Source organism: Poeciliopsis prolifica, unplaced genomic scaffold (assembly GCF_027474105.1).
Source record: "Poeciliopsis prolifica strain line A6 unplaced genomic scaffold, Auburn_PproV2 SCAFFOLD095, whole genome shotgun sequence".
Taxonomy (NCBI): Eukaryota; Metazoa; Chordata; class Actinopteri; order Cyprinodontiformes; family Poeciliidae; genus Poeciliopsis; species Poeciliopsis prolifica.
Window position 1 is genome coordinate 655,967 of NW_026562470.1, and position 27,373 is coordinate 683,339.

General features: G+C 39.1%; 1 protein-coding gene across 6 annotated transcripts; it reads right to left on the reverse strand.

Moving 5' to 3' along the window:
• Positions 1-23: 23 nt before the first annotated feature.
• On the reverse strand, positions 24-27,122 carry trim2a (tripartite motif containing 2a). 6 transcript variants are annotated; one of them, XM_055023104.1, is made up of 14 exons: positions 17,567-17,691; positions 17,406-17,454; positions 17,080-17,248; positions 15,621-15,799; positions 14,487-14,724; positions 13,459-13,610; positions 13,170-13,350; positions 9,329-10,046; positions 8,200-8,303; positions 7,892-8,059; positions 7,431-7,599; positions 6,032-6,102; positions 5,664-5,804; positions 24-1,658 (listed from the first exon to the last, which is right to left on the reverse strand). In XM_055023104.1, the coding sequence occupies exons 4-14, from the start codon at positions 15,752-15,754 to the stop codon at positions 1,506-1,508; spliced, it is 2,229 nt and encodes a 742-aa protein (XP_054879079.1). In that variant the 5' UTR covers positions 15,755-15,799; positions 17,080-17,248; positions 17,406-17,454; positions 17,567-17,691; the 3' UTR covers positions 24-1,505. The 6 variants fall into 6 exon arrangements, with proteins under 6 accessions (XP_054879079.1, XP_054879077.1, XP_054879081.1 ...); XM_055023102.1 differs by having other exon boundaries at positions 17,406-17,691; XM_055023106.1 differs by lacking the exons at positions 17,080-17,248; positions 17,406-17,454; positions 17,567-17,691 and adding an exon at positions 27,003-27,122.
• Between the last annotated feature and the right edge of the window lie 251 nt (positions 27,123-27,373).

Sequence of the window (27,373 nt, forward strand, 5' to 3'; positions counted from 1 at the left end):
ATGACTGACCTCAGGAAGACAAATACAATTGTGTGTTTCAAGATTGTTTATGGTAAAAGCCTTAAAACAAATGTGGATCATCATCATGTTTATATACATATCACATCTTCTAGATCTGCAAAATAACCACCAACCTGCAACCAGCACTCGCAGAGATACTGAAAAGACATGAGAGCATTTCAGGATAAGTGAATATTTCAGCCAGATGGCCAAGTATTCAAACAGGATTTCTGGATCCCAGGCACATCATGTACACATGTATGCACAGCTGATGCCTATGGAGATCTAAACACTATCACAAACAAATAGTTAAAAAAAACATGACTATTTAGATGTGTCAGTTTATTTTGAAGCAATCCATGGATTATTATGAAATATGATGCTAATATATTTGTTTTAAAAAATAACACACTTGTTGCCTGACTGTTTAAATTATTTTATGGTTCATTGCTGCACTAATGAGGGCCAAATGGTCGATAAATAAGTTGTGGAAAATTGATAAGTGATTATAATAAAAATACTATTGTCTCTATCCTGTGGTAGAATATTGTAAAATATCACTTGTGGTATGAGCCAAAGTGACAGTAGGCTAATATTTTCCAATGGACTTTAATTTTATCACAATTCAAGTTTTACTTTTAAAATGTACACTTTTTTTTACTTGTAAGATTAATAATAGATTACACTTGTATAATCAATACATTTTGAAATATAGAATTAATTTATTACAGTTGGCTTGTGGCATTTTTGACTCTCCTACAATAAGCAGAGTACAAATTAATTAAATAAATATCAAAATAATTTTAATGGATCTTAAAATATAACACTTTAAAATGAAAGAAATTTTACAATTAAATCATGATGTTTTAAATTTATACTGACACAAATATTCTGGGATACATTTATTTATTATCTGTATATTCAATTTAATTTTAATTATATAATTTAAGTATTTATTCGTGTCACTCATTGCGATCCACTCTGGTCAATATCAGGTGGCCTATGTCTGTGATATAAATGCTTGCATTTCGTTTTGTGGTCATGCTTCTATCATCCTACATCATTTTTTTTTTTATTCTTATAGTGAACAGGCAAATTGTCAGGCATCTTAAGAGCATTTTAACAGAAAAGTGGAGTATATTCTGTTTATTTCTGAGGTACCTAAACTGTAGAAATCAGTTTCTTTTTCTCACGTAACAAGCAAGTCATTTTCAAAACCAGTGTAACAGTTTGTTTCCAGTTTCCTAAAATTTGTTGACAAGTTCTGGGTGTATCACTATTAAAGCTTCATGTTAGCGCACTCTAAATGTCTTGTGAAAGTCGTGATCAACCTTTTCAAAACACTAACCAGCAGCAACTACCTGTGATGAGTTATTGCTTCAGAATCAAGAAAAAAGCCTAACAGATGGCACAGTGGAAATAATGAATGGATGAGTTGATGAGTGCAGAGTTCCAGTCTTTCCAGTCTGCCATTTCCTGGTAGTAAGCAAGTGTAGAAAGGTGAGCTACTGCAGATAGCGGTAGACTTTGAAGCAGTGGTTGCCAGAATCTGCAACCACCACATGTCCGTCAGAGGTGAGGGCCAGTCCCTGTGGGCCGTAGAGCGGGTCTGCCGACGTGTTGATGTAGGAGAGGAAGGAACCGCTGGCATCAAACACCTGCGAAAGAAACACAGCATCAGCAGCTCTCCAGTCACAACTTACATCATGTTTAGAACCATTTTGTTGGTTGACTTTTTTGTTTTAGAAATAAGCAAACAATCTGCTGATCCAACCCTGCTTTTTTTGTTTCAGTGAGAATGACATTACCCTACAGATGCATTCAAACTGAGGAAAACAAGTATTTACATTTGAGTGAAGTTTTCACATTCTTTTATTTTTATTTTCTGTGAGTGTTATGTAACCCGGTATTAAAAACGCAAGTAAAAATTTAATGACTTTTTTTTTCACATTAAAAAATATAAATAGATTTTGTGTTTTGTTTTACTCATAAATATATATGAAAAAGTACTAAACAAATCTTTAAAAACTATGAAGTAGGCCTTTAGTGATTGTTTTGCTGATGGATTGGGCAACCAATGGCTGGCGTGGTCTGATATTGCGTCAGCCAATGGGGTTGATTGTCCCGCCCCTTTCTCTACTGCGCTGTGATTCTGCTCAGAGGCGGTTGAGAACTCGCAGCTACCGTTGTTTCCGTTAGGCTGCAGTTCGATGATCGACTTTGTCGTTGTTTCATCAAATCTGTGGCCACATGTCTTAGACATTTGGGTGAAGAGAGGTGCTAATCTGTCCACTGACCACCACCTGGTGGTGAGTTGGCTCTGGTGGTGAGGGAGAATGCCAGTCAGACCTGGCAGGGCCATTCATGTGAGGGTCTGCTGCGAATGTCTGGCAGAGTCTCCTATGAGACAGAGCTTTAACTCCCATCTCCAGCAGAACTTTGAACACGTTCCCAGTTAGGTAGGGGACATTGAGTCTGAGTGGACCATACGCCATTGTCAATGCAGCTTATAGGAGCTGTTTGTCGGTCCCTGTAGTGACGGCAACCCTCAAACCCATTGGTGGACATCTTCGGTGAGGAATGCTTTCAGGCTGAAGAAGGAGTCCTGTTGGGCCTTTTTGGCCTGTGGGACTCCAGAAGCAGCTGATGGATACCAGCAAGCAAAGCAGTATGCAGCTCGGGCTGTTGCTGAGGCAAAAACTCGGGCAAGGGAGGAGTTTGGAGAGGACATGGGGAATGACTTCTGTAAGGCTTAGAAGTGATTCTCTACACCCTCAGCAGGGTCCTGCAGGTAAGTGGGAGTTCGCCAAATTGGTCTACATGTATTTTGTGGACTTGGAGAAGGCGTTTGACCGTGTCCCTCCGGGAGCCTTGTGGGGGGTTCTCCGGATATATGGGGTATGTCCTTTTGATACGGGCTGTCAGGTTCCTGTGTGACCAGTGTCAGTGTCTGGTCCGCATCACCGTCAGTAAGTCGGGCTCATTTCAAGTGAGAGTTGCACTCCACCAGGGCTGCCCTTTGTCACTGATTGTGTTCATCACTTGCATAGACAGTAAGGTGTTGAGAGGATCCGTTTTGGTCGCCTCTCTACTTTTTGCAGACGATGTGGTCCTGTTGGCTTCATCAGGTCGTCATTTGCAGCTTTCACTGGAGCGGTTCACAGCCGAGTGTGAAGCGGCCGGGATGAGGATCAATGCCTCCAAATCCGAGGCCATAGTCTTGAGCCGGAAAAGGGTAGAGTGTGTCTGGGGCAGAGGGTGGCGGGTGTTCTGGAACCAGTCTCTAACCCTGCCCAAGTGGAGGAGTTCAAGTATCTCTGGATCTTCTTCATGAATGAGGGAAGAAGGGAGCGGGAGATTTGACAGGTGGATTGGTGCAGCCTCTGCCATGAAGCGGGCGCTGTACCGGTCTGTCATAGTGAAGAGAGAACTGAGTCAAAAAGTGAAGCTCTCAAATTATCGGTCGATCTACGTTACCACACTCATCTATGGTCATGAGCTTTGGGTCAAGCCGAAAGAATGAAATCACGGATACAAGCGGCTGCAATGGGTTTTCTCCGAACGGTGTCTGGGCTCGGTTTTCCGGGAGGGATTCAGAGTAGAGCCGCTGCTCCTTCACATTGAGAGGAGCCAGTTGAGATTTAGGCATCTGGTCAGGATGCCTCCTGGATGCCTCCCTGGTGAGGTGTTCCAGGCACGTCCCACTGGGAGGAGGCCCCGGGGAAGACCCAGGACACATTGAAGGGACTATGTTTCTCGGTTGGCCTGGGAACGCCTGGGGGTTCCTCTGGAAGAGCTGGAAGAAGTGTTGCTGGGGGGAGAGAAGTCTGGGCCTGTCTTCTTAAGCTGCTTACCTTGCGACCCGATCCTGGATGGATGGATGGATGGATGGATGGATGGATGGATGGATGGATGGATGGATGGATGGATGGATGGATGGATGGATGGATGGATGGATGGATGGATGGATGGATGGATGGATGGATGGATGGATGGATGGATGGATGGATGGATGGATGGATGGATGGATGGATGGATGGATGGATGGATGGATGGATGGATGGATGGATGGATGGATGGATGGATGGATGATGGATGGATGGATGGATGGATGGATGGATGGATGGATGGATGGATGGATGGATGGATGGATGGATGGATGGATGGATGGATGGATGGATGGATGGATGGATGGATGGATGGATGGATGGATGGATGGATGGATGGATGGATGGATGATGGATGGATGGATGGATGGATGGATGGATGGATGATGGATGGATGGATGGATGGATGGATGGATGGATGGATGGATGGATGGATGGATGGATGGATGGATGGATGGATGGATGGATGGATGGATGGATGGGATGGATGGATGGATGGATGGATGGATGGATGGATGGATGGATGGATGGATGGATGGATGGATGGATGGATGGATGGATGGATGGATGGATGGATGGATGGATGGATGGATGGATGGATGGATGGATGGATGGATGGATGGATGGATGGATGGATGGATGGATGGATGGATGGATGGATGGATGGATGGATGGATGGATGGATGGATGGATGGATGGATGGATGGATGGATGGATGGATGGATGGATGGATGGATGGATGGATGGATGGATGGATGGATGGATGGATGGATGGATGGATGGATGGATGGATGGATGGATGGATGATGGATGGATGGATGGATGGATGGATGGATGGATGGATGGATGGATGGATGGATGGATGGATGGATGGATGGATGGATGGATGGATGGATGGATGGATGGATGGATGGATGGATGGATGGATGGATGGATGGATGGATGGATGGATGGATGGATGGATGGATGGATGGATGGATGGATGGATGGATGGATGGATGGATGGATGGATGGATGGATGGATGGATGGATGGATGGATGGATGGATGGATGGATGGATGGATGGATGGATGGATGGATGGCACAAAACAGCATCAGTAAGGAAAGTATTGCATTCATCTATTTTTATATTATTTTACCTTTGTTTCTAACATTTATTGCATAAATATGCTTAATCTTTCTATCTTATTTTGTTTCAATTTCCTAATATGGGAAAGACAAAGGAACACACCACTGAGAAAAAGCTACTGTCTAACCCTACTCGTATTTACAGCGAAAGATGTATGGGAAACTGTGGCAAACATGGCCGAATGAGGACTCCTACTCATGCCGCCACTATGCACAGTGAGGAGAATGATAGTAGAGGTATGAAAATGTTTAAAGGGCACTGCCAAATCTCCAGAGCAACAATATACCTGCAACCTGTTGTTTGGAACTGATGTCCAAACAAAGCCCCTTTCTGTTGTACTATGGCATGGAAAAAAAGGTCAAGGGAAAGACAAGTGGTCATGTCATTCCTTCTGGTGGAGTGTGTGTTGACAAAAGTCAGGCTTTGGCTGCAAGACAATAGCTACTCATCTCAACTTGTTGATATACACAGCAAGAGGAATAATTAAAAATGCCTAAAAGACAATTGGATGTGTGGCAAACAGATCTGAATGAGAAAAAATATAAATTTTTAGCAAGACTTATTGCAGCGGGGCAGTGTTGAGAGAGCTGTAAATAAGAAATTAAAATTCATTGTCCATTGTTTAAGAAGTTAAATGGTTTGCTGACCTGTATCCTGCTGTTGCCCCAGTCTGCTACAATGATATTCCCATTGACGTCCACCGCCACGCCAGTGGGGGCATTGAACTGGCCATTACCTTCGCCGTTAGAACCAAACTTCAGCAGGAACTCCCCTTCTGTGTTAAAGACCTTCATTTAACAAGAAACAGAATAAACATGGTCCCTGACGTAACAAGTGTCATTAACTCATCTCATTAATCATGTGGCTTAATTCAGCACTGAAGAGGTTTTTGCAGATAAAAATGAGAAACATCTCTAAAACCCCTGAAAAGTGAAAAACTTTGTTTTCCCCTTTACAGAGGCAGTATTGTGTGTTTTCCATGCACATAATGCTGTTTTTTGTACAAAATACTCACTTTGACTGAGTGGTTGTGAAAATCAGTCACAATGATTTCGTTATTATTGTTGACAGCAGCAAAATGAGGGCCTGGAATACATCAAATGAAACCAAACACATTTCAGAAATGTGTCAAATTCAAAAATGAAACCAATGAAATTTTCTTTAAAACAATCCTGCAAAACCGAAAGGAGTTATAAAGGAAATGCATGTTATAAAAATATGAAGTGTGGATAGTAACATTTTGACTGCAACTGGGTAATAATGTCAGCTTAAAAAAAGTCACATTTGACTGATGTGTCCAGATGATCAGTTTGAAAGTATGAGGGGCCATTTAGGATAAAAACAATGTTTTGTCTCACACACTACTAAAGAGTTATACACACACAAAATATAAAAATTGTGCATATACATTACTAAAATGTCACACAGGCACATACACACAAAGCATACAGACATACTATTCTGAATGATAGGTCAAAAATGTATGTGTGTGTGAACTAACAGAAAGCTCTATGAATGAATGAGACTTGTATTTGTCTGTTTGAGAGTCTTGCATTTTTTGTTTGTGCGAGAGTTGTAATGGAAGAGGCGGGGCATAATTTGGAGATGAGATTCCGCATGCTTTGATACCATGGTGAAGTTAGCTTCAAGTTGGATATTGGATATTGGTGCCCCACAATGTAAGCAGCATTTCCAAATATTTGGAACAAACTTCAAGAAAACTGTAAAACAGCAGAAACCCTGACTTCTTTTAAATTGCAATTAAAAACACACCTGTTTAGAATTGTTTTTGAAATGTAATATGTAACAATGTATTGTCTATTATATGTTGTATGACTTTGTGTTCTTGTGTTTATGATGTAAGGCACTTTGAAATGCCTTGTTGCTGAAATGTGCTATACAAATAAAATTTGATTGATTGATTGATTGATTTAGCTCAAGGTTAATCCGATTTCTGAATGCTAATTTCCCTTTACTTAGGGCTCTAACGCCGCTTACTCCCACCTATTTTTGACCTATCTTTCAGAATAGTATGTCTGTATGCGTTGTGGGTGATATTTTAGTAATGCATATGTGCAATTTTAGTCTTGTGTGTGCAACAGAGAAAATAAAATACATATGCATGCCATATTTTATTAGTCTTTTATGTTTGGGTGTGAGAAAAAAAATTGCGTGTAATATTTCAATAGTGAATATATGCAATTTTCCTATTTTGTGTGTGTGATATTTTATAAGTATATATGCGCAATTTTAATATTTTGTGTGTGTGTATGATTCTTTAGTAGTGTGTGAGAGACAAAACAGTTTTTGTCCTAAACAGCCCCTCAAATGAAACAGCAAGTGGATGACTTCTGAATATTTTGGCACGCATGCAGCTTTCCACATGCGTCTCAAAGTTTTATTTTTGGGAATACCTGCAAACTGCCTGTCGCCGTTGCCACGGTTACCAAACTTGTTGACCAGCTTGCCATTGGCCTGGAAGATGAAAATGCAGCAGGCCTTATTGTCGACCACAATGACGTGTCCATTCCTGTCCACTGCAACACCTTTGGGTCCCATGAGCTTCCCTGAGCCTACTTTGTTCTACAGAAAGGAGACAGTTCAGGATTCTGCTATGAAAAAATTGAGAAAGCTTCACTTCCATCATGAGCTGAAATTGATCATTTCTAAATACTGCAGAGAACCAGTATTTTTATTGTCAGATAAATGTACAAAAAATTGAAAAGATTCCAGAATTAAAAACATTATGTTTTAGTGCTTAGTGATGTTAACAGCATATCTATCTGCAGATCTCAACCATGCGGACGGTCATAGAAGTGATGGTTAAAGTGTTGTATCTGACTGATACCTGAACAAAGAAATTGAAAAAACTTACCTTAAACTTGCCTTCATTTGAAAAGATGCTGACCCATTTGTTGTCATAGTCTGCAATGATGATGTCACCACTGGGGTGGATGGCCACACCCGTCGGCCGCTGCATCTGACCTGGCGACCTGCCACGGACACCGAAACGACTTCTGAACTGGCCGTCATTAGAAAATATCTGCAGAGAGTAAAACAGAGCCAAAAAAAATCTCAATTAAACAAGATGTACTACTGAGTAACAGTATATTGAATCTACATTCAAAGCTTAAGAAAATCCATCAACATCTTCAGAAAACATTTTAATATTTTTTTTTTTACCTGAACACATTGGTTGTTGCTGTCTGCTATTAGGACTTTTCCCTGAGAGGAGGTAGCCACTCCCTGCAGATTTGTGAACTCCCCTTTATTTCTTCCTTTGGTGCCTTAAAGAAAAAAAATAGTAATATAGTAAATAATATTATCAGACTTGCAACAATATTCCATTCAGAATGGAATATTGTAAATGGGTTTGTTTCTGAACATCTTTATATCATCTATTTTTTCACTTAAAGGTGCAGTATGTAACTTTTATAAAAAAGTATTTTTTTTTTACATATTGGTTAAACCTGTCACTGTTTATATTTTATTTTTATTATGACAGGATGGCATGAGACAAGAAAAACAACAAAAAAAAACACCCAAGCTGCCTTCTCTAGAAACAACAAATCAGAGCCAGGAGGTGGGTCTTAGCACTGCCAATCACAGTCTTGTGTGCCACTCATCTTCCCTCTGTACAACCTCCTCTGCTCTATATGTATTGCAATAATAGAATCACCCATATATATGGGGGTGGGCAGGCATGTGTGTATGCATTTATAAATTTTCTGAAACTTCGTCTTCAAGAAATTATCCTAACATCTCTGTTCTATTAACCCATTAGCAACATTTTTAGCATTGCTCTGAGAAGTAACTCCTATAATGAGTTCCATTAGGAACTTCTCCATCTCCACTAGCTAGTCTGAATTAGGTGAGTGTGGGAGTCATGCAGGAGCGATGCTCAGTGAGGGAGAGGCTCTGCTTGGAGATTGTAGTTCTGAGCAGGAGCTTCATCCTCAAAGGCGACGTTAGGTCCAAGCAGTCTCCATGCACAGCTCAATGGTTGCCATGGAGATTAAAGTATTTCTCAAAAATGCGTGAAACAATCAAAGCAACACTTGAGGTATGTTTTTGATCAGGGAATAGCACTAACATGATGAAATGCTCAACAGTTTACTCTCACTAAGCAAAGTATAGAAAGAACTTGGATGAGTCAAGACTTTTGCACGGTACCACATTTTTAAAATTAAATTATTTTTGCTATGCATTGCTGTGCTGACTACATCCCATAGTCTTCTTGCATCGGTGGTGCAACACTTTGCACCTGGAGCTTAGGAAGAACACTCCCCTTTCCCCTCACACTCCTCCTCACCTGTTCGAAAGATGAGGTCATCCTCGATGGCATTCTCTTTCCTCCTCCCTGTGCTGTACATGCTCGCCGGTCTCTTCATTGCTTTCTGCTTGACATGCCCACTGCCTGGAGACTTCAGCCTCTTTTTGGTTTCGTCTGTATTTGGGGATGAGTGGATGGTGGCCTTTATTTTGAAGGGACTTCCTCTGATGTGCTGGTTGTACAGGCGCAGGGATAGGTTCAGAAAGCCTTCTTTAGGAGCAGTGAATATGTACTCGTACGTGCCATTCTTGTTGTCCAGTATCTCCCCGTCGACTTTGCTCCCGTCAGGGGAAGAGATGTCAGCAGCGATGACTGCGTTACCCATCTTGCACAGCTTTCCATCTTTGTCCTTAGTAGTTATGGTGACAGCCGTGGGCACGCCCACCACGCAATGCCGCAAGCCTTCACCTGTCACCACAGTTTCTGATGCGACAGCATTTGTAGTTACCACAGTACCCAGATTGTGGATAGATTTCTTTAATCCCTCTGTCTCCACAAGGAAGTCCAGCTGGCTGTTCTCCTCAGGCTGCAGTGGAAGCTCCTGATTGGCCAGTTCCACGAGGCGCTCTCCCATCTGCTTCTTGACCAGCAGCACCTCAGCCTCGGTGCCATGGTTCAGGGCCTGCTCCGTGAAGTTACAGCTGCTGTTGATGCCTTCTTGGCCCTGCAGCAGTGTGTCCAGCTGGGCCTGAAGAACCTACAAATGGAGACACCAGGGGGCAGGGGGCAGTTAAACAGGATTAAATGACACCTGAAATTTAAAAAATGAAAACAATCTGAAACCTAAATGGGAAACAAATGAAACTCAGACAAATCCAGATGATATCTTAATGCAGACATGATGACAGTTCATCATGTCTGCATTAATGCATTAAATTTTTCTGCAATAATCCAAGAGCACATATATTCAGTCTGAAAATGTCTTTCTTCTCAAAATGTGTAATCTCTTCCTCCTTGGGCTCACGCTTAGCCTCTGCTCAGAGATATAGAGAGTTGTATGATTATTGTTCTCATTATAATGGATGACAATAAATGAGTGAGATGGGAAAATTTTCTGTTTTAATTCAGTTGTACAATAATTCTACACACTAATAGTTGCCCATTGATAGTCCACACATAGAAATTGTCATAAGAAAGCCAAAATCTCACTTTTATTTTTTTATATTCAGGTTTGAGAATGCTATCGTTGTTCAAAAATAAAATTAATCCTTAAAACTACAACTTGTGTAATAATTCTGCACGCAGTGTATCTTTCCACTTGCCACTTCCACATTATGAGCTGTTTTTTTTTGCAACTAATAGATGCCCTTTCAGCAGTTTCTCCAGCTGAGCTGTGTATCTCTTTGCTCCTTCAGTGCTACCAAACGATGCTTGCATGGTCCTCTGATCTGTGCTCTCCTTAATATCTTGAAAAGGTTTATAACATAACTCTGCTTTGCACTTCTCAACTTCCTTCCTGAGGTGTCTGAGATCCTTGATATTCATGATGCTGTTTGTTCTCTAACAAATCTCTATGGATTTTCTGCAGCAGCTGGATTTCTAAAGGCAGTTGGTTGGACTGGATTTCACTTTGAAGTAGCATAGTAGAGGGGCTACTACAAATTTACACCTACTTTTCAGGTTACAAGTACTACTACTATGTTGTCATTCATAATATGAAAGAAAAGTACAATAAAATGTGGTTGAATGACATTTAAGTCTGTGATGTGACAAAATGTGAAAAGTTTATGGGGAAGGGATATTTTTACTGTGCATCTGCTTCCAATTACTTTCAGTTGTCTGGAACATAAATCCCCTTCAACAAACTGGAAAAAAAAGAAACAATATGTTGGTTTGCCTTTCATAAAAATGTTGATTTGAAACAATTTCCAGTTTTTCCAGTTTTATTGTGTCATTTATTCCTTCTGTTTCAGTTTTCTTTCTCACCCTGAGCTATTTACAAGAGCAGCACTGTGTATGTCAGTTAAAAAGGAAAGATGTGGTGTGTTGCCTCTTTGCTTATTTGACAAAGAAACATTACTGAATTATGCAGCAACATTGCATTTAATGCTGCTGGACACAACAAATCCCTGAAATAGTAACTAAATAAACGAGCAGTTAAATACTATCTATATTTCAACTAAGTGTGGTTGCTATAACGTTTAACTTTAAAACTATTACGAAAGAGAACTCACAAAGCTTGGTGAGCTGCTGGTGAACTGCCTCTTTGCTACTGGAATATCAGTAAACTCACCAAGATCTGATCATCAAAGTCATCTTCTTTTCCAAAGCAAGATGCCATGAATGTTTTTTGATCATCCAAAATCCTTCATCTGTCTATCAGAGAAAGTGAATATCTCTCCGTGCACAAAGCAGAGCAGGGATTGAGGTAAAGTGTCTCCAGTGTGAAGAGCATAACGCAGACGTATGGCATGCTCTCACTGCACATGACACACCCAGATTGAACCAGAAGAAAAAAACACTTAAAGACAAAACATGGCACAGCTCACTGGCTCCATCTAGCCACGGTGCCAGCATCACAGAAAGCCACGTTTTCCCCCAGGGATCATATGTGTTGACTTCACACTAGTCAGTCAATTGTAAATCATTGACTGATGAACACCAAGAGAGCAGGGCAGCTCGGCCTGATCTTCGAGCAGGTGATTAGATGTGAGTCCTAACAAACAGACTTCATTTTGTCTGGGCTTCCGGGGAGGAAAGCAGACAGTCACTTATTGAATTCTTTGATAAGTAAACATCCTAAAAGCACCCAATCACTAGATATCGTTTTAATAATTCATTATGTAACAGCACTGAAGTGCTGCTCAGCAAAAATCTGAACTAGGAGCACTGATAATGTCCCATAAAACAATAACATTAAACAAAACAAAGCTGTAAAATTGTGACAACCACAACAAAATCAAAACATTGGAAGTACGGTAAGTCCTTTTATCTGGTAATGAACCTGTTAAAATAAGTGTGTTTTTGATATGAAATAAAGTGGCATGTCTCAGAAGATAATTAATCTTATAGCAGGAAAAATAATTAAGAAAAAAACATTGATTTTATTGACATTTTATTAAAAATATCAATAAAAATTAATATATGACACACTAGATTCATGTGTCATCTGTTGTGTGTCAGAGATGATTTTATTGACATTTTATTAAAGATATTAATAAAAAGAGAAAAATCTTAATTGGCCTTACAGGAAACAGATTCTCTTTGCTTGTTTCCACTGATGTTTTTATGATTCAACATTGGGTCAACTGCAGCCAAGGAATGTCTCCTTTAAAACATTCATTTTGTTTAACCTTTATTTCATTTTATTAGGGGATAATCTTTTGCAAGATTATCCTCTAATAATAATATTTATAGTTTAATGATAACATATGCCTAGTCAGAAGAAGCATTAAGGTAAAATAAAAAAAGATAACTAACTAAAAAAACAAACAAACATGTAAACCTAAATCTAATAAGGGCAATCATAATTTTGAAATGAACTCTGTTTATTTCTAAAACTTATTCACATGATGTATTATTTTCTCAAAAGTAGAGAAGTTTTGTGTCTCCAAATCCATTTTAAAAAGCAAAGACAAAATCCTTTGGATGCACATGGTTTCTGACCCCTGCAATACTAAATATGGAACACTGAATATTATTAAACAAAATGAAAACGTCTAATTGCTGTTTTGTTAAGTTGAGTGCATGGAAGTTTAATTGTCCAGTGAATTCAAATAAGAAATGAAAGAGTTTGACATATGACTGATGCAAAGTCAAGGAACCTAGAAAACAGCAAGATTATCAGGTCCCTTATGAATGTCTAAACCTCCAACCTCACCTTCTGTTTGAGTGCATAGTTGACCTCCAGTTCCATGAGTAAAACGCTCTTGCGAACATTGAGTGTCTTCTGCAACTCATCAAAGGTTGTGTGAATGTCATCTTCTATGGAGCTTTTCTGATTGGTCAGCTGTTGCAGGATTTCTGACAGCAACAGCTGAGACGAGTCGATCTCTGGCAGCCTAGACCGAGATGGGGACATAATGAAACCATTTACCGAAAACAAAAAGGAATGTAAGGCTTTCTCTAAATCCATCGTGTCTTTGTTTAATAAGCTTAAACAAGTTTACCTCTTCTTCACAGCATTTAGCTGGTCCTGCAGTGAGGCCTTGTGCTGCTCCACCACATCTTTAAGAAGCACAGTTGGATGCTCTCTATGTTCGCCACTTGTGCACTCTTGACACATGGCTGTCTCACATGGAGGACAGTAAAACTCCATCACCTAGAACACAAATAAAAGGTTTAGATCGATTCACTCAGCCACCTTTAGCAACAGTGGTTACAGCTAGCAGTGCACCAATAGCAGTTTTCTGGGTGATTGTCAATTTTTAAAAAGCCTGACCTGCCGGTTCTGATTTTGGCCGATACCAATTATTTTTGTCTGAAATGTTGCTAAATATATCAACAAAGTTGCTGAGTTGGCAACAGTGGGGTAACGATTGTTAACTGCAGATGTGCAGACATGACCCGGTGGGACAATCTATCAGTTAAATCTCACTCACAGGAGAGCAGATTTAACTGGTCTTCCCATGAATTCAAAGGTCTGATTTTCAGAACCTTTGTTGAGGTGGATATGATCAGTGGATAAAATCCACAATTCACATGCAAGTATCGGCAGATCACCAATCTCCCAAAATGAAGAAAATTGGGGTGGATTTATCAGTATAGCACTAACTACAGCTCAATTTTTGAGTCCGTAAGTATTGATTTTTACTAAAACCCTTCCTGTATACTCGATCTGCTGAACTATTAACAACTACTAACTACTAGTTATTATACAGATACAGGGTTATGTCCTTGGAACACTTCTGCTCACCATTTATATGTAATGTCATCACTAGATAATTGCAATTTCCATCTTTACATTGATAAAGTCTGATAGCTATACAGGCTATATTCAGAATTAACCACAATTTTATCTTCTTCCAAAAAATACAAAACCAAAAAGAAAACAACAAACAAAAATAAAACCACCCCAGATGTTGAATAGTTTAATGGGATTAAAAATATGAGAAAGAGATTCTAATGGTGAAATGCAGCAGAAAATTGAGACACAACAGTGATTAAAGAGACTGGTTGCATTGGAAGCATGTCCTACACTTCCTGCATGGTTGGGGCAGGAGAGCAGTTGACCCGTTCCCACGGTGGTGATGTTGCTGAGGGTGGTGACCTCCTGGCTGCAGGTATCTGGCCTGTGCTGCAGCACGTCCATCAGGTTGGTGATGAAGAAGTTGTTCTGCAGTGCGGCCACCCCCCTCTCAGGCAGGATTGACGTTTGACGGCACACGGGGCACGACAGGGTGAGGCTGTGGGCCGGGATGTAATTCTGCAAGCACCTGGAGTTGGAGTTTATGGAAGACAAAAAACAAAATATTCTATAACAATAGACCACGCTGTGGCGTGGTCTATTGTTACAGAAGTCAACTGCATTTCAGTTGACTTTGTTAAAACTGTCACCAAATTGTGACAGCACAAAAAGAGACAGATAATTTGTAAAAAGGTCAATATCCTCCACCTCCTCTCAGTGCTACTATAACTATCTGAAGAAATACAGCGCTCTAGGTTAAAAACAACTAATCAAAGTCAGGGGTAGGGTTTTAGTGCTGTCAATCGTCCTAATGTACTCACTGCTACGTGTGCTAATAGTGGAGAAAAACTGTTTATCCTCTGCCGTCAGTGGTCATGCATGTTGCAATTCCAGATGGAAATTAAATAAATAAAAAAGCAGCAGAAAAGACTACCACATAATATGTTGTTTAAAAAAACTTGATATCCAGAAGCATTTAGAGCAAAGTGAACAGATATGCCCCATTAACAGTCTGTCTATTGCAGTGGTACCCAAAGTGGGTCCTTGTGGGCCGACATCCTGCATGCTTTAGTTCTCCTCAGCAGCACCAACCTCCTCAGCATGTCAATGATCTTCTTAGTCCTTCTAACGAGCCATCACTTTATCCAGGTGCGTTAAACCAGGCAGAGAACTAAAACATGCAGGATGCCGGCCCTTGAGGACCCACTTTGGACACCTCTGGTCTATTGTTACAGAAAGCTTATTAACAATGATGACCAACACACCAAACACAACAGCAACACATCCTCTCACACGAGAACGTACCCTTTCTATACTTAAAGCCATTCTTTCCTTCACCAAAGACAAAGAACAAAGAAAAAGTAGCTACACAGAATACTGGGTGCTGTCCGATATGCTGGTGAGCTCCTCAGGCTCTCCTCTCACCTCTCACAGAAGGTGTGCAGGCAGGGCAGTACTTTGGGATTCTGGTAGCGGTCCAGACATATGCTGCAGATCAGGAACTGCTTGTCGATTTGGCGGACAACAGGACTGGGAATGGTGGAGCTTTCCGTGGCCATCCTAAAACTCTGACATAGGAGTCCCTCTTCCTCTTATGCTGGACCCTGAAGAGTGACAAAACAAGCCAACCAAACCAAGAAAACTGTTTGATCAAAAACAGTAACAACATCAAAATGTTTGGATGAATAAAATTTTCTTTGTCCATTTCCTCTTTTAATTTTGTGAATATTTGCAGTGCTGGGAGACCATTGAAATACAGAAATAATATTTCTGAATAATCTCTGGAACTGATACAGTTAAATGACACGGCAGTGTTTTAAACAACGCACAGTGGTAATGAAAGATTTTCAATCACACCTGCATAATCTGAAATCAATATCAGTAGGAAGCTAGATTTACTAGATCCTACATTGTTATATTGACAAGCTAGCAGGATTTAAGAAGACAATTGGAATTTATTGATTGAGAGAAAAATGCAATAAGGTTAAAATCAAATTGATATCTACAGCAAAAAAAAAAAAAACACAAACATTATTTTTGAAGGAAGCAAAAAGCTCCTCTAAACATAAAGTCTGTATGACTTTTTAAACTTTAAGTACAATGACTCATCACATTGCTTAAAATACATTTCATCAAACTCCTTATTTAAAAGAAATCCAACTAAAACATCTTCTGACCACAAAATATTTCTTTCCTTTTTAATGTACTTTAAAACCATTGTGCTTCAAACAACCAAGCAACATAAGGCTGAAAATAAAAAAGACTTATTCCTTGTGACCTTATTGTGAGCCTCAATCCGCATGTTGGGAAATGTGCAGGAAGTGCTTTATGTTTGATAAGAAGGCCTTTTAGGTGATAAATATTTAAAAAGGAAGAAAAGCACTTGCATGAAATGGAAAAGAGCATTCTTCATAATGCATATACAAATTCTGCTTTGTTACGCTGCAGCTTTTTCTGCATCATTTTGTTATAAACTTGTAACCAAATCTGGCAGCAACAGACCCAGTTTTCTTTGTCTCCTCACATTCAACACAGGCTCAAAAACAGGCCATTTCTGCTGCTGGAAGGAAAGTCTTTTCTGAGTTCACACCCCCTCCCCAACCCACTTTCTTCAGGCTTGTATACATTTTTTCTGCTCTTAAAGCAGAAAAAATGCCTTAATCTTTACCAACCAAAGAGCAAGTAAGATTTCAGAGTAATGGAATGAATCCATGCTACTTCACAGATCAAATAGCTAGTATTTCAGCACAAACACCATCACAATAAAAGCTTAGTTACAACACAAGCAAATCTATAAAAGCAAATGAATGTCTGTATGTAAAACTGCGTCAGATGAAAGATTTGAATGAAGCTATTCAAAGCTCAGACAAGATCTTTAACTTACCAGCTCCACAGAGAGATGGACTGGGCATCAAACACAGCGGTGATTAGTAAAACTCCTAAATCCTGCAGACAGCCACAACACTAGCAGTGCACAAGGTCGCTCTGCTCTTATGTAAGCAGAGCTGCTTCAGCGGAGCGGAATAATTCCTGCTGGATGTAGTTCCCCTCATCTATCACACAGAATGGAACGGAGGGATTCATCTACACACTTCAGCAAAGAATGGGACAATAGCAAGGCTCTGGTATGATCAACAGGCATTGATCTCTGCAGGCCCAATCACTGCTTCCATATTAGCATAATAAAACATTGAATAACTATAAACATACCTTCAGTTCATCCTAATCGACATAGCACCACCCTCCTACCATCAATGATCTATTTATAAGAGGATAGGATGACAGAATGTGACATCATCACGGTTTCTTCAGGTGTTTATGAGAGCAAAGTTGAAAAGCGGAGCTGTTGCCAGACAGCATTTAAATTTTACATTATTTTTCCTCTCCTGTTTTCTTCTTCTCCCTCTCTTCCCTCTCTCTTCCATTCATCTCCTTCCTTTTCTTCTGCCTGCAGAAACTGCTGCCTCACAGCAGCGTGGTGCAGCGACAGCATGCAGTATGTGAGCGAGCATTGGCTGACTGCTTGTGATATAACAAATAGAAACAGGAGTAATGGAAAGGAAAAGGTTCCCCTCATGGCCAATAACAATGGACTTTCTGGTAACATGTGGGCGTATATCTGGCTGCTGAGTCACAGAGCAAACAGAAACAGAAAAAAGAACAGATGAAAGGCCAGAGAATAGAGAATGTACTAAAAGAAGAGATGGATCAGAAGGGTAAGGTGATGATGTTTAGTGACTTTATGAAATTATGGTGAAGGAGTTGAAAAGAAGACAGACTGTCAGGCCTCTGATGAAGGAAGAACAGTGTAGGTTTTGTTCTGGTGGAGGAATACAGATCTAGATTGTTCCCCTCAGACTTCATTGAATTTTTAGATGCTTTAAATGAACATCTATGTAAGGATCTTCAGTTGATTTGGGTTTTTCTGGGACTGTAATCTTGTTCTTTAGCATAAGAGCTAGAAACTACCATAAGTTTCTAGTATTTACACTTGAAACTTACGCTTGTTTCTAGCCCCTTCTTGTAAGTTAATTCCTGGGACATAAAGTTCATAAGGTCATGGACATTATGTCCATAAAGTCAACTGCCATGTTTTTTTTTGTTTGTTTCTTTTGCATCTGAGATCATTGTCAGGTGAAGAAATTTTGCTGGAAAATTTTACTGGAAAGTATGCAAGAAACTTCAGGAATAGATTTCAACCATATGTTGTATATCTCTGACTAATCAAGCTAAAATTTTGAAAACAGGAAATTCTTCATCAGAAATAGTTAGTATCCCCCACCTTCCACCCAATACACTCCATTATGTGTGACAGCTCCACAGCTGTGTTCAGTGATCTCATCTCTGCCTTCTCGAAACACACTGAGCTCACTCAGGGGAGTGACACACAACAAAAAAACTAAACTGGTCAAACAGCCTTGAAATGTGACATCAGTGTAGAAACAGCAACAAGCAATGGGATTAAAACAGTTGTCAACAGTAGTTACCTTAACACTCAGATACCATTATTCTGATCAAACTGGGGAAAATAAGACAAACTTGAAAAACTCCCAGTAAGTAAAGTATTTCCAGCAAAAACTGTTCTAGTGTTTTTTTTTTCTGTGAAACTAAAGACAATACTATAGTAGAAGTAGAACTGCAAAACTTGGTATGTTTTGGCTTTGCACATGGGTTTGTGGTGCATTTCTATCTTGAAGATTAAGATATAAAACTTCATATATCTTACAACCGAGATATTAACATACATAGAAAAACCTTATAGCAGAAAGTATAATGGTCACCATAAGAAAGGCTTACAGTACAGTACTCAATTATGCCACATGAACTGATCAGTCCCAAAGATCATGAATGTGGCAAGGAGAGGTTAATAAAAACTTAAATCTCTCTCCAAAAATGCTTTTCAGAATGCTATAAAAGCATGTAAGGACATTTCAGAGTTTGGAATTCTGCTTTTTTGTTTATTTCATTTATTTTTAATGTTTCAGCTTACAAAATGATGCCTGGTGCATCGCTTAACTCAACATGTGAACTATGGGATGAGTGTTGATCTCCATCATAAATAATTGTAATTTCTGTCATTAACATTTTTGTTTAAATGCAGCTCATTTATGGAATGAGCTGCATTTTCAACAGCTATTTTCAACAAACTATTATATTTTTATTTTTATAATAGTGTGATCTAAAACCAGGTCAAAGTGTAGGTTTAGACATCAGACATTTCACTAAGGTTCTCTTCAACTCTTTCAGAACATCTTTGCACTGTAATTTCATCATCCTATTACCTATTATCATGCTAATCTTTCCACTGAATTAAGGAGGTTTATGTGGCAGTTGTGATGCAGTCAACATTATCATGCTAATCTTAAGCATCCAGTAGTAATAGGATGATAAAATTACAGTAGCAGAGCATGTCACCATCCAACTCTGTGTCCCACCTATGTATCCGAACCAACAGACCATAGATTAAATGTTGTGTTCAAACTACAAAACCTCTGCTTTGCTGCTCAAGCATGGGGATTTCTATGTTTGTCCTCCATCTTTTAAGTTTTTTTTTTTAATTATATGTGCACATTTCAAAGAAAAAGGGTAAGAGAAGTGAGTAAAATGGAAAACTCTGCATCAGAGCGCCAGGCCAGCATATCTGCCAATCTTGCATTCTGCATGCTTGAGATAAGACCATGTTTTGTGTCTCTGTGTCAGGGGATATGTATCCAAACTGCAGAACTCAAACTGAAGTGTACAGTTGTGCAGCTGTAAGTAAAATGGAAAGCATCCATGCTGCACATCTGTCAGCCTGAATTCAAAGTAAAACATTGCAGTTCAATGTCAAAATTGAGTGAAACAGTTGCATCAAAAAACTGTTCTTGTTTTAGGGCTAAGTAACTTTTCCCAGTTTGCATGAAGTACTTGAACAGACTTGTTTAATGCACAGCTCCTGAATCATCATTATAAATATAAGTTCAGCACAAATTAAAACAATTCAAAGCACAATTTTGATTGTAAATATTTTATGTCGAATATGTTAATTGATTTAGAACTAGCTTGAGCAGGAAGAACCACAAACAGGCCAAGGAAATGAGAAGACATGAGAACATTTATGCATAAATGTGAGTTTCACTATGTGAGCTCCTGAGGCTGTTTAATCTCCAGCTGGAACTCACCATTCAAGTACAAACTCAGAGAAGACTTCCAGGGAAATAACCTTTAATTTTTGAAGCATCTTTAAATAATCTTTTCCTATTCAAGAAGCCAAAAAACATCAAACATTTTTCAACAAGGTATTCACCATTCTAATTTCCTATACTCCCTTCCTGCATTTATAAATCTTTTTCTCTTTCTTCCTCTTATATTTCCATTTATAACATGGCTATTAGGCACTTACTTTAACTCCATGGCAGTTTTCTTTCTTCCTGTCTTGTTTTCTCAGAAGGGAAACAGAATGCTGCTCTTTGTCACCTAATCCTGCTCATGGTTGATATCTTGTGGTGTGCACAGTGGGACAGAGAGGGAGCACATGTGAAGCCTGAGCAGGTCCAATAATCCAAACAGACTGACAGCCACTGGCAGAGCAGACAGAGGATGGGAGGGTCTTGTTTGATGGTTTAAGGAGAAAGCAGTGGCCAATCAGAGGAGAGAAAGAGGTAAAGTAGGAGGGGATTAAATCTTATAAACTGAGAGCCCAAAGTCTGAAAGGCACAAAGGTGTATTTGAGCCATTTTAGATAGAAAAATGAAGCAAATTTCCACCAAAACCCCTCCCAAAACATTTGAGATGTCAGAAATTTTAGAAAAAGAAAAGACAATTTTCTAAAAATTTTGTTTTTCTATCAAATTTGCAACTTTTTCAATTCAGAAATGCCCGTATTTTTTCTAGAACATTCCTGATATTTTTTTTAGTCAGAAATTTGTTCCTTTTTTTTCTATCTACAATGGCCTCTTAATACATTGTCACAGGCCCCGTCATATAGGTATGCAACCACCTGGGTTCCCAGGCATATATATGTTATAACAAATTTAATGTATGCAACTTAATATCTTAAAAGACCTCAAAGTCTTTCGGTAGGAGTGTGAAATGAGCAAGACTTCATTAAAAGGAAAATAAACAGCTTAAGTAAAAAGTCGATTAAAATATTGTGTTGTGTCACTTTAAGAACAACAATTATTGGGTGGTTTGTATGTAAAGTACAGCTCAACACGAGATGCGAAAGACTAGAATGCTGTGTACATGTTTTTTGTTGTTGTTTTGCCTAAGGTCAGCTGATATTGGGTGATTACACTTTTCCTGAATTCTGATTGAGAAGGAGGGGGGCGGGACTAACTGGAGTACCGAGAGAGAAGAGGAGAGACGACGAGGAGACTCGGTGGAGTTTGCTGGGACTTTGGTCGGCCGTTTTGGGAAAAACCGGTTAAAAAGTGCAACAACTTAGCTGTGCATTTGCACCAAGGGACAATGGAAAGACCGAGGAAGAAGCGAGCGGTGAGCTGGATGCTGGAGGTCTGAACAGGAGCCTGTGGAGGGAGACCAGCTCCGCCTGCATTGGGCCCGCTGTTTTTGGACTTGTCTGTGGTTTCCTTCGCCTTTACAGAGAAAGGCGCAGATTAACTGACTGTTATCTGGTGAGACGAGTCGTCAGGACCTCATATAAACGCGTCACTGTGGATTGAGGACCAGTGATGAATGTCGTCATTATCAGGCCTTCAGTAACTATATTGCCGGCTTTTATTTATTTTATTTTTTGGTGGGCCCACTAATTACAAACTATCAATTATTTTCTGTTAATTGTGTTAAGACTAAAGGACTCTTATGTGGACTGTTCACAATAACTTAATTGAGAACTCCATAAACATTTTTCTGGTTATTTGAAGGTTAAAGAACCAATAAAAGGATAATACCTAGTTTTTTTTTTTTTTGTGAGGTCTGCTGGTGACCATTGTTAGTGCGATGGTATACTTTCACATGTGCTCTACTTTAATTTTCATTCTGAAGTTTGGTAAATAAATACTTTGCCTTTATAAAGTATCATTCTTTATGGGTCAGACAAAAGCATTTCAACTAAGTTTAAATCAGTACCTGGTGGTTCATGGGAAATGTAGTGAAACCAGTTTCTTGGGGTGTAACATTAAATAACTAGAAGTCAGAGCGCTAAATCTAGCCTTAGATACCAGAGGGCGCTACAGGAAGATTGGGCCTGAACCCCCTGCAATACAAATATACATCCATGCAGCTTTGTGTATCAGAAAGGTGACTGCATTTGTCTGTTTCTGTTAAGTTACACTCCTCATATAATCCACATGTTAGGGTTAATGTTAAGCCTTAACTTTCTGTAAGCTAGCTGAAACAACCGGAGATGTCATGTCCTGCAGATTCTGGTGTCAGTAATTTTCCAGTTTGTTTAGAAAAGGGTCAAACAGTTTAGTATTTCAGATCTATGAAAGAAATATTTCAAGCCTTTATTTGTTGAGGTTTTGAAGATTCTGGCTTACAGATAACAAAAATCCCATTTTCAATGTCTCAGAAAATTAGAATATTACATAAATACAATAAAAAAAGAACATTTTAAAACAGAAATCTCAGGCTTCTGAAAAGTATATTGAGGACAACTCACACATAGTGCTTAATTTAAAACCTGATTAACCCTGGCTCAGTGATAAAATGCTCTCACCCAGAGCTCAAACAGATACATTGATTCAGCATTGATCAGTGTTGAATTATTGCCAATGTTGGCATTTCAATCACTAGAATTCAACCACAAAACAACATTGATTGAATGACATCTCTTCAACTAGAACTGGATGATTGTTTGATGGTTGATCCACCATTAATTGTTGACTTCAACCAAAAGCAAACCTTTCTGACAATAATCCAACATTGAATTTACCATTACTTGCTATCTGAGACTCACTTTCAAACCAATTTACAAATCTGTCTCTGCAGACATTAATCAGTTAAAAGCTTTACTCTATCCAATGCTGCTGTGAAAATCAACAGCAGAGATCATAGTAGTGGGTCAAACCCTTATGAAAGGTCACAGTTCAACAGATCAGAAATGATGTTACGAAGCAAACTAATATAAAGTAGGACACAAAAAATGATGATGAAAAATCTGAAGAAGACACCATCTATTTGTTTTCAGCCCCCTTTACTCTGGCATCATGTAAAAACCAGTGCAGTCATTTTCCTCCTGAAGTCTCTTAATGATTAGTGATCAACTATTTCTATTTCTGTTCAGTTAGTGGTGGCAGCATAATGCTGTGGAAATGGTTTTCATTAGTAGAGACTGAAGCTGGTCCGGATTGATGGGAAGATGGTTGGAAATAAATGCAGGGGAATCCTGTTTCACATAAAATTATATTATCTCATGTTCACTTGCTCTTGAGATGAATCAATCTAAATAAAAATTTGTAAAAATTACAATTTGAGTTCTGTTGAGTCACTGTTAACTATGACATTATTGAAGTTACTGTAGATCAGGGTCAGACTCTCTAACACAGTACTTGACTGGTTTTAGTCTTACTTAAAGAACAGGAACTTCTTCATGCTAGTAACTATTTCTTTTCATCAGAATGGAGAAAAATCACATAGGGTGATGTGGAGGGGGGTTCCCCAAGGTTCAATCCTGGGTTCCCTCATATTCAAACATGCTCATGCTTACTCAGATCAAAGCAAGTTATCAGGTATGTTACTTTGCAGATGATACACAGCGCTACATGACAAAGATCAATTGAAGTTAAATTGATGTCAGCAGGTGACTATGAACCAATTCACAGTCATCTATGAATTGGTGACTATTCATAGGTGAAGCATCTCTTTAAGAACTGAAGAGATGCTTAAAAAAATCTCCACACATCATTGTGTGGAGATTTGCCACACACATTTGTTTCAACTGAATAGAAACGAAACTGAAGTTATCATTGTGTAGTAAGTGTAAAAATGTTTATATTTCACCTGAAATTCATCCTTATTATCTATGTCTATTTGTTTTTGTTGGCTTATGAATTGTATTTTATTTTGGTGGAGAAGCTTTTATGTTCTTGTTTCCTGTTTCCTTGTGACATTTATTGAGTTCTACGGTGCAAACGTGGTTAGTTTTGTACTTGTGATAGCTTAAGGCAGGGTGCCCAAAGTGTGTCCTCAAGGGCTGGCATCGAAGCTCTGTTTCAGTTCATGTTTCAGTTCTTTGGTGGTAGTAACAACCTCCTTAGCAGGTCAATGTTTTTCTTAGGCCTCTAATGAGCCATCATTTGATACAGGTGCATTAAACCAGGGAGAGAACTAAAACATGCAGGATGCCGGCCCTCCAGGACCCACTTTGGGGACCCCTGGTTAAGGTGTGTGGGGAAGTCAGATCCGAAAACGTGCTGTGCTGAAAATATTCTTGCTTTAAACAAGTGTGAAGAAGTTTTATTCGTATTAAATGATGTTCCTTTATGTGTCATATAAATGTAATGTTTTTTGCATCACAGTCAAGGTGTTTTTCTGTGCAGATGGAAACGGAGTACAAACTAATGAACCAAGATGTGTTTCCAGGGTTGCTGAACTTCCCCAGACAGTTATCTGGGAACTCGCTGTTTTTCCCGTGGCCTTCCCTGCATGGAGATAGAGTGTTTAGTTTTCACCTCCCATAGACATTACAGTGAATAAGCATACAAGGTTCTGTATGTTTTCTTTGTTTGGTCTTAGAAGATTGAGTCTCCGCCTCGGTAGTAGGGAGATGAATAAAGTAACTATGCAGCTCTGGGTTCCTCAGAGCGGATCCTAATTTGTGCCTAATGCAGTTTATTTCTTGCTCTCCGACTGCAGATGTATTAAAGATTGTTTTTGCTCCCTGGCTTTTGTCTGGACCTCAGTCTCTGAATTGTGCACTTCACACAGGTATGTGAGTTGCTTCAAAATATTTTCTGGAAAATTCTTTTTCTTATTAATTAAATTTGTACTATAAGAATTGTAACTATTGGGCAGAGTTTTTGTGTTTAGGTTTTATTTTAATTGTTTTTGTATGAATGGAGATTTTACTTATTATTTGTGAACCTCTGAGAGAATTTTGGTCGGTTTTAACACATTCCGGCCTGACTTCGCGCCAAACTGTGCTGGAGAGAAGAGTGTGTGGGGAAACTAGAGCCTAAGAACTGCTGTGCTGAAAATATTCTTGTTTTAAACAGAATAAACCTGCTCCACTGCTGCAATACATCAAGGGTCCTCGTCTGCTGGATGAATGCAGCTACAATGGGATCCAAAGAAGAATGATCTAAAGTCAATGCACAGCTTCAATTATTACAGTTGGAAACTAGAGACCAGACCCAAAATCTGGGTCAAGTGATGAAGGCAGAACCTTGAGAGCCACAGAAAGAAAAACCATTCTGTCAACCTAACGTTACACATATCCATTGACATGGCAACCGCCATGACAACCAATGGTTATTTCATGAATAACTGTTATTCATGGTAACCTGGCTAACTGTAACCGATGTTAGGCAGGTTAGACAGGTTATCAGTAAAGAAACTATTAGTATTCTTTACTGATAACCGTCTCCATGTGCAGATAAGCACATGGAGAAACCCTGCGTTGTGTTCACTTGAAGAAGGGAGTCCGACCACAGGAGTTGCTGCTTGTTCTTAATGCAGGTTGCTGGCAGAGGCCTGCACAAATAGAAATAAAAATGCCCCTTAACATGCAGCTCTTCCATTCACAGGAGTCAGAATTCCCCTCTTCTCAAGCAGCCTAATGCCAACTCAGAGTATTATTTTTATTGTTATTGTTCTTGAAAATATTTTTTTTGTTTATCATGTAAAGCCATTTGAACTGGCTTATTGATGAAAATATGCAATGCAAAAAAACAAAAACGGAATTTCTGTGTATTATATCTTATTATTTTTATTTATTATCTGTGCATTCTTACCAATATTATAATACATAAAACACAAAATCAGTTTATATGCAGATGATGTATTATTTTTCCTGCAAACACCTAAAAAATCTATTGAAGAATTAATCAAAGTTATTGATACATACTTCAAATTTCAAAGTACACAATAAACTGGAACAAATCTGCGAGATTGGCCATAAATAAAGATACAAATTTCACATATCACTGATCCCTCACCTACCACCATCTACTTGTTAGATCACACATTTAGGCATAACCCAGTCCTCTACCCCCCAAGCTACCAGAGATGTTCCACCTCAATTTTACTCCTCTATTAAAAACAATAAAAGATGACTTACAATAATGAATGGCAATGCCTCTCTCAATTACAGGATGCAATAACACCAATAAGATAATGATGTTACCTAAACTCAACTACCTATTCATCATTATCCCCATTCAACCCACTGCAGCATTTTTCAACCTGGATACAATTATGGGATCATTCTTCTGGGAAAATAAAAAACCTAGAATAAAACTAACGACACTGCAACAATTAAAACTCCAAGGTGGCCTAAAAGCACCCGATTATCACCATTGTTATTTAATTAATCAATCACAGGTCCTCATATAACCCACCACTTTTAACCATGGCTGGACATCAAACCATCTAACTGCAAGCCATCCAAAAGCACTCTTAAAACTATACAACCAATACTGCTATTCAAATTCTGATCAATAAATGTGGAAAAAGACCTTACCATCCATAAAAATAATCAATTTTGGAAGAGTTAAAAAATAGATAAAAATGCTCTCTTGATGTTTGTTAGGGTTTTGGAAGTTCAAGTTTAAATTAAAACCAACATTATAAATAAAGATGAAGGAAACAATTAAACTTCAGTGACCAAACTGCTTACACAAACAGACTAAAGCTGCTACTTACTTGATACAGAGGTGGGGTTATGATGAGATGTCTGCACAGGAACGCTCCCCGTTTTGTCCAACTACTGAAGCCTTCTCCATCATGTCAGGAAGAACAACAACAATCAGTTGGACCTATTAAACCACTAGCTAAGAAAGACATGTTTCTACCTGCAGGGAGTGACAGTGAAGATCTTCCTCTTTAGGTAAAAGGTTGAGCTGCAGGATAAGGAGGGATTGAAGGAAGTATTATCTGCAGCACATGACCACACTAACTGATCCAGAGAAAACCGTTCCAAGTCACACACCGTTTGACCTCTCATGCTGGAGGGACTTTTACCAAGTAGTAGAAATACAGAATGGGTCTGCTCAGGATCTTGTGGACCAGTATAG

Bases quoted from the DNA above. Each gene is read 5' to 3' on its own strand.
- trim2a (XM_055023106.1), bottom strand. From the start codon at position 15,754: ATGGCCACGGAAAGCTCCACCATTCCCAGTCCTGTTGTCCGCCAAATC. The intron at 6,103-7,430 runs GTATTCCCAAAA...GATGTATTCCAG, and splicing joins CGGCGACAGGCAGTTTGCAG to GCCCTCATTTTGCTGCTGTC. The intron at 5,805-6,031 runs GTGAGTATTTTG...TGTTAAATGAAG, and splicing joins TTCACAACCACTCAGTCAAA to GTCTTTAACACAGAAGGGGA.